At 49.0% G+C, this 10,079-nt stretch overlaps 1 protein-coding gene across 1 annotated transcript; it reads left to right on the forward strand.

Moving 5' to 3' along the window:
* Positions 1 to 2,145: 2,145 nt before the first annotated feature.
* Positions 2,146 to 6,587, forward strand: LOC144506599 (frizzled-8-like). Its single transcript, XM_078232945.1, has one exon. It carries the CDS (start codon positions 3,570 to 3,572, stop codon positions 5,346 to 5,348), a length of 1,779 nt encoding a protein of 592 aa, XP_078089071.1. The 5' UTR covers positions 2,146 to 3,569; the 3' UTR covers positions 5,349 to 6,587.
* Positions 6,588 to 10,079: the final 3,492 nt, after the last annotated feature.

Below are 10,079 nucleotides of genomic sequence, written 5' to 3' on the forward strand. Positions count from 1 at the left end.
GCAGCAGTGCGAACCACTGTGCCACAGTTGTGGTTCAAATCTCCCTCAAGGTTCTGAGCATATATTCTAGCCTGTTATTCAATGCAATGCTAAAAACATTGTCAAAGATTTTGCCCCTGGATGAAATGTTAAAACCAAACTCTGCTTGCTTTTACAGGCAAATGTCTTTCAACCTATGGAATTACCTAAAAAAAAAATCCTTCTACTTATTAATTTATTTGACTGCGTTATCTACCATGAGTCACTATATACAAGGTAGCAGAGAGAATTGCTGGTTTAATGTCACTCTCCCACAGTAGGAGGTATTTCCCTGAAGCCAGGGTTATGAAGCAGTCTAGAGTCAGCACTCCTTCACGTTCGACTGCTTTACCTGAGCGCGAGGTCTTTCCCTTTCCAAATATTTCGCTTACTCTACTGAAAGTGGCATGTGGGTCTTTGTGACTAAGAAGGCTACCCTAACTGAGCTTAATCCTATCATAAACTGGCATCTAAAGTGCGATCCCAGTGCAGCAATTAAAAGTCATCCCCTCTCCAGCATAAGGATGCTGATGCCAAATGTAGCATTGCCTGATCCGAGCTACCTTAGTACGGGTCAATGAATTGAACCTAGGACCTTTTGAGCTGGATCATACGTAGAATCATGGTAAGAAGTTTCACAACACCAGGTTAAAGAAGTTGTGAAGACGTCTTACTGTATCCACCCCAGTCCAATGCCGGCATTTCCACAATATAGAATCCCTACAGTGCAGAAGGAGGCCATTCGGCCCATCTAGCCTGCACCGACCACAATCCCACCCAGGCCCTATCCCTGTAAACCTCTGTATTTACACCGCTAATTCCCCTGACACTACATGGCCAATCAACCTCACCCGCATATCAGTGTCCCCTTATAAATCAATGCGGACGAAATTGGAAAACATTCCCTCGCCCCTCATTTTGAAATTGATTTTAAAATTAAGTGTTGACTTTGACCAGAAGTCACACTCTGAAGTAAACGCCTTCAGGGGTTCCCTTCTGAATGTACACCCAGCCAAAACGATACATTTGAAACAACCTGGTGCTGACATGATGTAACTCTAAAGCGGGACCTTGCCTCCAAAATAAATCGACATTTCACTGGACATTTTTTTCGTCATCAATATAGACTCGATGTTACTTAGCACAGAACGTGGCGGGAGATTCATAAAGTTGGTGGAGCTGGATCTATCTCTCGAAGAAAGCAGGGCATTATTTATTTCCAATCCCACCCCACAAAAAGCAATCCTTGTCGCAGAAGCACCCTCACCGCACCCCCCCCCCCCCCGCCTTATGCGTGATAGTGTGTGGGCGAGTGTCAGTTCAAATGCTATTACTCCACTGTATTTTGGCAACTTAGTCCTTCGTTAAAAAAAATATGGGTTAATAGTCACCGGTGAATTCGCTTTGTATTTCAAGTAACCAGATCATTCTGAAAGTACATATTTGTCACTTGCATTGCTGCAAAAGATGAAGGCTGTCGGAACAACACAGAAACCGGAGTCTTTCAGTTGCTCCAGCAGTCTGTAATCCCTGTGCTATTCCTGAGCTGCTACTAATGTTACTCACTGTGCAGTAATACGCCTGAACAGCATGGTTCCCATTAATCACCGGTAAAGGAATCATACCAGTACATTTTACACGAATTTGAAAACATCAATATTTGATTTGTCTCATTAAATATTAAGGGGGAACTTCCTAGTCGCTTGAGTTTGGGATTGGGGGCACTCATAATGATGAAAGTTCCCTCTCCAATCAACAGCAGAAAATAAATAAAAATTGGGTGGAGTTAAGCGTTCAGGTTACCCAACCTTCGACTATATTTACACTCAAGACATGTTTACTGGCATGCCTGCTCAACTCTGATAATATAACAAGACCCTTGAGATCGCAGGCTGGAATAGATTATGGAACTTGCAGTAGCCTTCTGCAGAGGAATAGATTACACGCATGTTGCCCAGAGAGCGAGAATTGCAATAGTGTGAACCGATATAAACGAGGCATTCAGATGGTAGTTTAAGATGAGGGACCCGTAACCCATCCCAAACGCACACAGCAGTGAGATCTGATGCTGAAAGGTTTTGCACTTACACAGACATAGCGAGAAAAAAAACTGCCAACGCTGATCATCTATATTTCTTTTTATTGCATTCGATTCGAGTGTCCTGGCGGGACAAACCACACAGCAAATGCTAAAAGTGAACTTTAAAAATATAGTTGCATTTTTTTAAAAAAACATTAAAAAGTTATATCAGTCAAGCGAGTTCATTCGGAACGGGGCACGTGGACAATCTCTGAACTTGGTGCCCTGTCCTCTCGTCCAGACTCTTCCAGTTTTAAAATCGGTTGCAATACCAGGACGGACGACCCCGCCACATGTCAGCAATCATTCCCTTGCAATCGCTTCCTCGATTTCCTACATGTTTTAAAAGAACCCACCACCTATATTTTGTTAGAACACAGAAAGTATGTTGGAAATACTCCAGCTGGTACCTATATTTTGTTCTAAAAAAAAAGCCATTCCCTTTTACAAGTTCTTGTGCAGAGGCAGCAACTGCAGTCCCTGGCCAGCGCCGAATGAAACTCGAACAATACAAAAAAAAACCCAAACAAGTCCTGGCCGAGGAGGAGGGAGCTCTAAGGCAACCCCCCGCGAGGAACTAACAAGCGAAAATTAACCTGCTAAACGCCCAACCCTTCTGGAAGCTGTCACTGTGGGATTTTTTTTGAAGCGAGAATGGATTGACTGACACTGGGTTTCCCCCCTCCCCACATATACACACACACACCAGCCAATGTCACCGTGCGATTGGTAACCCGGGGGCTGGAGTGGGTGGGATTTGGCCTGTCTCACATTATAAATATACAACAGCACTAGCTTCTCAGCACTCCGGTGATCACTTAATGGGAGGCTCGGCGCTGGAAATTCAGTCCTGGAGATTATTATTCTTGTTCTTTTCCCCCCTTGTGGTGGCTGGAGAGAGGACGCCAAGAACGACAAGATCTGGCTGTGAAAGAAATCCACCTTCCCAGATAAAGCTGCAAGCAAGCAAGCAAGCTTCACTAACGGGAAGCCGGAGGGGGAAAAAACTGGACTCTTTCCAAAGCAAGAAGAGAAAAACACAAGCTGGGAAGAAAGGAACTGTGCAAAGTTTACTAACTTGAAAGAGGGGAGAAGTTGTGCTCTTGATCCACACGCCTGCGGGGGCTTAATGTTTTAACTGCCCCTCTTGTATCGCCTCTCCATGAAGTGGTGGACTGCAGACAGCCCTGTGCCAAATGTGAAGGTACAAAATCTGATGGGCATGTTGTTCTGAGATCCGGAGCAGGGGACAGGAGGGAGAGACAGGAGGGGGGGTGGGCGGGAGGGGGGGATAAAGGATAAAAAGGACAATTTGCACTTTGCTGTGGATCGAAAAGGATTTATCTGGGCGTTTATCAACTGCAGAAGAAGGGACACAGTAAGAAGTCTCACAACACCAGATTAAAGTGCAACAGGTTTATTTGGAATCACTGCAGAAGAAGGAGAAAGCCTGTGGCGAGGGGAGGCTGCGATGGAGTGCTGCTACCTGCTGCTGTACCTGCTCTCCCCCCTGGCTCTGCTGCAGAGGTCGAGTGCCGGCGCCGCCAAGGAGCTGTCCTGCCAGGAGATCACCGTGCCCCTGTGCAAAGGCATCGGCTACAACTACACCTACATGCCCAACCAGTTCAACCACGACTCGCAGGACGAGGCGGGCCTGGAGGTGCACCAGTTCTGGCCGCTGGTGGAGATCCAGTGCTCGGCGGACCTGCGCTTCTTCCTGTGCAGCATGTACACCCCCATCTGCCTGGAGGACTACAAGAAGCCGCTGCCGCCGTGCCGCAGCGTGTGCGAGCGGGCCAAGGCGGGCTGCGCGCCGCTCATGCGGCAGTACGGCTTCGCCTGGCCCGACCGCATGCGCTGCGAGCGGCTGCCGCGCCAGGGCCAGGCCGACACGCTGTGCATGGACTACAACCGCACCGAGGCCGGCGGCGGCGGCGGCAGCAGCACGGCGGCGCCGCCGCTCTTCCCGCAGCCCAGCGGGGGGCCGGAGCACAAGCAGAGACCTCCCCTTCCTCCCGCCGATTTTCCGGCCCCGCCGCCGCCGCCCTGCCAGCCCGCCTGCCAGTGCCGGGCGCCCATGGTGCGGCTGCAGAGCGAGCGGCACCCGCTGTACGAGCGGGTGCGGACGGGCCGGGTGGGCAACTGCGCCGTGCCCTGCCACGCGCCCTACTTCACGGCGGACGAGCGCAGCTTCACCGCCTTCTGGCTGGGCCTGTGGTCGGTGCTGTGCTTCCTGTCGGCGCTGGCCACCGTGGCCACCTTCCTGATCGACATGGAGCGCTTCCAGTACCCGGAGCGGCCCATCATCTTCCTGGCCGCCTGCTACCTCTTCGTGTCGGCCGGCTACCTGGTGCGGCTGGTGGCCGGCCACGAGGTGGTGGCCTGCAGCAGCAGCGGCGGCCGCGCCGGGGCCTCGGGGGCCGGCCACGTCCACTACGAGAGCGCGGGGCCCGCCCTCTGCACGCTGGTCTTCCTCCTGGTCTACTTCTTCGGCATGGCCAGCTCGCTGTGGTGGGTCATCCTCTCCCTCACCTGGTTCCTGGCCGCCGGCATGAAGTGGGGCAACGAGGCCATCGCCGGCTACTCGCAGTACTTCCACCTGGCGGCCTGGCTGCTGCCCAGCCTGCAGAGCATCGCGGCGCTGGCCCTCAGCTCGGTGGACGGCGACCCGGTGGCCGGCATCTGCTACGTGGGCAACCAGAGCCTGGCCAACCTGCGCGGCCTGGTGCTGGCGCCGCTGCTGCTCTACCTGCTGCTGGGCAGCGCCTTCCTGCTGGCCGGCTTCGTCTCCCTCTTCCGCATCCGCCGGGTCATCAAGCAAGGCGGCACCCGCACCGAGCAGCTGGAGAAGCTGATGCTCCGCATCGGCCTCTTCACCGTGCTGCACACCGTGCCCGCCGCCGCCGTGCTGGCCTGCCACTTCTACGAGCAGCACAACCGGCCGCGCTGGGAGCTGACGCACAACTGCCCGTGCCTGGCCGCCCGCCGCGGCGAGGCCCGCCGCCCCGACTACGCCGTCTTCATGCTCAAGTACTTCATGTGCCTGCTGGTGGGCATCACCTCGGGCGTCTGGGTCTGGTCGGGCAAGACGCTCGAGTCCTGGAAGGCCTTCTGCACCCGCTGCTGCTGGAGCAGCAAGGGCGCCGCCGCCTCCTCCATGTACAGCGACGCCAGCACCGGCCTCACCTGGAGGTCCGGCACCGCCAGCTCTGTGTCTTACCCCAAACAAGTGCCATTATCGCAAGTCTGAGCTTCCTCCCCTTCCATCAGAAATATTCCCCTCTATTGGGGGGGGGGGGGGTGGAATAGTTTTTTTCAGAGATCTCCCCCTCCCTTATTTTGGGAGGTGGATGAAAAATTTGTTTTCCATTATCCCAAATCTGAGCTTCCCCCTCCCCTTCCATCAGAAATACTCCCCTTCTACCCCAGACATCCCTCCCCCTTATTTGCGGGGGGGGGGGGGGGGGTAGGTGAGGGTTTTTTTAGACATCCCATCCCTTATTTTGGTGGGATGGATGAAGTTTGTTTTCCATTATCCCAAGTCTGAACTTTCCGCCCCTTCTACCAGACATCCTCCCCCTTTATTTCGGGGGGAGTAGAAGAGGAGTTTTTTTCCAGACACTTCTCCCCTTCGACCAGACATCCCCGCCCCCTTCCCCCTTGGGGGGGCGGGGGGTGGAAGAGGAGTTTTCTAGATTTTGTTTAGGGAGTGGATGAAGAGTTTTGTTTTCTGTCATCCCAAGTCTGAACTTACCTCCCCTTCCACCAGACATCCCCCTTATTTTTTTTTGGGGGGGGGGGGAGGTTGTGGAAGAAGAGTTTTTTGCGGGGAGTGGAAGAGGAGAGGGGAGAAAGAGATTCTGTCACCCAGCATCTTTTATTTAAAAAATGTTAATGAACTTCTAATGGTATCCATTAGTCAGAAGTGAAGGGCAGTGGCCAGAACAATGTACCTGGCGCTAATACTTCTAAATCTTAACCATTTATATGCACAGGACGTCCATTCAATGTTAAATGTGGGAGGGAAAGGATTTTTTTTGTTTGTGTGTGCTTAAATTGTGTGTCCCTGACCAGAAACATTTTTTTTAAAAAACAAACCATTCGCGCGATTTTATGTTCATGCAAGGAGTTAATTCTTTTATTTTCAATTGTTGGCATTTATGAAAGTAATTTAAATAAGAGGGACAAAATGGCGAACTTGACACAAATCTTAGTGGTTTCATAAAGTCTGGGTGCATCAGCCTGCCTTAAAAAAATCCTGTTTTTAGTATCCCCATGTAATACGGGTTTCTTGCAAAGTTGTATTTATATAATTATTTGTACTATGAACACATCTGTAAATTGTGTACATAACAAAAGCGTTTTTGAAGTATATGCAGAGTATGTAAATTTTTTTGTATAAAAAAAAGTTTAGTGGTTGCCTTTGCCAGAGCGCCAAAATTATTTGAAACAATTATTCTATTTTGACAATAAAACAACTTTGATTTAATTACGTTTGGAACACGCTTGGAAATTTGATTTTATATATTTTCTGGAGGGAGGGGGTTACGGGAGCAGAGAAATTTGCATTTACTGGCGGGTTAGTATGTGGAGAGATGTTAGTTTAGGAGAATGTTTTGGTAATTGTTGAACTTTTTACCTGGCTGCCCACTGGCCGAGTACATAATTTCTTAAACGAGGTCCAATTCAATAGCGTTAATCTGTAGGAGTGAGCCTTTTGAATCGAGTAACTTTGATGTCTCGTTTCCAAGCTTGGAGTACTTCCACCCCCACCAACACCGCCCCCCCCCCCCCCCCTTCCCTTGTTTCAAGTCTGTTGGCCACCATGGTGCCTTTAAAATGAATTAAAAGGGACGTTTTTGGGACTTAACTCGTTTAAACGGGGGGGGAGGGAGGAAGGGGGTAACGAGTTGTAACAGTTAGTGAGAATGAAGGGAACGGAGAACAGTCTTTTAAACAGCTTCTTCTTGTATTGTTGGCCAGTCTGCAGGCAGTAAGGCTTGGGCCTGCACATATAGAAATGGCCATGAATGCCCTACAGGTGGTCCTGCTCGCATAATCCCCCAATTTAAGGCTCTCTCCTTTACAAGACAATTGCATTACAAAGCCCTCTCTTTTTTGCTCCTAATTGAAGCGATGAACAAGTATTATAGACTACAAGCTGTAAAAAAAAACTCCATGGCAATTGCCCGGACTATAGTCGCAGGCAGATCAACGGAATGACAGCGTTGTTCAGGCAAGTGTGGGCTCCTCATAAAAGGGCATTTTATTCTTTTTAGCCGTTTGCCTGACATAAAAAGAAACTCTGCCCAATGCACACGTAATTTTATGGCAGATTAGTGATAATTTAAAAGTAATTGGGAAGGCTGCACATTAGTAATGAAAAGATGCCCCCGGGTCCAGTATTAGACTGCCAATCAAGATAAGAGAGGGACAGTTAGTCCCATCTCTGTGGGTCAGACCTGCTAATGACCAAGGGATCCATCAGCGCTAATGCAAGCCAGCACATACTGGGGGTTTTACAGACTCAAGTTCATCAAGTTTAACAAAGCAATGTTAACCTAAAGCTGAGTGTTTACATTTCCCGAGTCTTCCTGGGCTGGGGGACATTATTTCGAAAGCATCACATTTTAAAACAAGGCCGAGATGCAGAACGAATATGAATTCAATCGTACCACGGGACAGCATCGCTGAACTTTATAGTTACACGAAGGAGATGATTTGCAACTGCAAATGAGATCATCTATTGAAACCATGTCGAGAATTTACAACAACAAAAATGTAGGTTAAAAAAATCGACCTACTTCATAACATTTTGCTCACCGTTTGATGTGAACTGTAAAACTATCCAGTACACTGAGCTCCATGGGTGGCGTGTATACATTTTTATCACATTATTTAAGCAGAGAATGTCAACAGATTAAGTAAATAAAACGGCTCAAGGATGACAAACACAAGTCATTTTGGGAAGAGCCGAAACGGCAGCACTGTGAAGAATGCTTTATTTCTGATCGGCATGTTTACAATGAAGCTTTCTCGCCATCCCTTTAATAGCAACCCCACCCCCGCCTCTGGGGAGACAGCGGTAAGCTTACAGTAGATTTTTCGGGGGAATCGTGTCAGTCGCTGAAATTGGAGGCGCGGGTCACTGGACAGTGAAAGCACTTTAAGGTGGTTGGAGTTGGGTTTCGGTGCTAACTCTTATTCATTCAATGCATACTCTTTATGTTAGCTAGACTTGCAAGCTTTCAATTTTAAGTTTTAAGGAGTGCAAATGGATGGTCCCTTGTGCTGTTTTTCTGTTAGTGGATTGTAATAAAATGGGGGGGGGGGGGGGGGGAGTGGATTTCTTTTGCAAAATGTCAGACCCGCTGAGTTTCTCCAGCATTTCCTGCTTTTGTTTCAGATTCCAGCATCCGCAGTATTTTGCCTTTATCTTTAACATCCCTCTCGGTACATCTCTCGCTTCCCTTGAGGGCAGTTCATACCAGTGGAAAGTGATTTATTTGTATTCCATAATGCATTCGACACAAATGTCAATTGCAAGGCATTAAAACAAAGTGGATTTATCAGATAAAGTGTTGAAAAATATTCATCCCCCACCCCCCCCCCCCCCCCTCCAGTGTAGCCAGCCGTTGCCATTTTCCCATGTAAGTGGTGGAGAGGGTTTTTTTTCAGTAACTCCCAATGGGGACGAATCCGAGTATTTACATTCCTGCTGCTGCTTGGCTTGACGGTATTAGTTTCTGCAATGTAGGGAATCTTGAGAATGGACCTTCACCGAAATCTAGGTCCAGCCAGCTGCATTCCTCAAATACTGTGGGGCTATTTTCCTTGTTGTGCCAGGAGATAGTCATGGCAACCGCGACCCTGTGGAGATGTCCTATTGGAAAAGGACTCCAGTGACCTTCGGTGAGACTGATCGGGGATGGAACTGGAGGAAGGGAGAGACATGCCGTCCCCCTGGCCGGACCTGCTCACCAATAGATGGCATTTTGCCACTGGTCATTTCTTAAAACTGTTTTTTCTATTGGCCAATTAACTGGTCGGACTGATGCATTTAACAGAATCGACTGCCAATACTGATTTGTTTTTCTCAAAGTTATTTTTGTTGTGATCTGATTTATTATTGTCACATGTATTGGGATACAGTGAAAAAGTACTGTTTCTTGCGCGCTATACCAAGCATACCGTTCATAGAGTAAAAGAGAAAATGCTGGAAAATCTCGGCAGGTCTGGCAGCATCTGCAAGGAGAGAAAAGAGCTGACGTTTCGAGTCCAGATGACCCGTTGTCAAAGCTAAAAGGCATGGGAGATATTTATACTGTGGGGTGATGGAATGAAAGAGTTGATAAGAGTACACGGAAGCAGACAAGGAGATGGGGCAGAATATAGTGTTACAGTCATAACTAGTCTCTCTCTGTATTGTGTCAGATAACCCCCATGAGGATTTTTACCGACTGTTGTCTTGTCCTTTATTAATGTTATGTTGGAGTGGCTGGGGACCCGCTTGCACACATTCGCTTGTAGTGTGACCGAGATACATTACCTCGCCGCCTCCCGCGGCTGTTGCCACCGTCTCCAGCTGTCTTCCTGGCATCAAGGGCTGGGTGAACTGAACTTTCCTCCGATTTACAGTCAGCGAGACCGAAGCCAGCCAAGCAAACACCTGCATGCCCACTGCTTTGACTTCACTCTTTCCACCCTGGCTACCATTTAGCACTGGTGCATTCAACTCTGCTTCCTCAGCCCGCTCTTAGCAAGGCCACTTCGCACCACCTTTACCCCCGAGCTCTACCTTCCTCTCCCCCACCCCACCCACACTATTGGAAGCTCCAGCCCACATTTCCACCACCTCTTGAATACCCTCCGATTCCTAGACTTTGGGTAATCTCATTTCAACTGCCACTTCTGACCGATCCCAGATCATTTCACACTGCTGTGAAAGAGACACAAGTACAGCATTAGTTTTGCTGGGCAT

This window comes from Mustelus asterias, chromosome 2 (assembly GCF_964213995.1).
Source record: "Mustelus asterias chromosome 2, sMusAst1.hap1.1, whole genome shotgun sequence".
Classification (NCBI taxonomy): Eukaryota; Metazoa; Chordata; class Chondrichthyes; order Carcharhiniformes; family Triakidae; genus Mustelus; species Mustelus asterias.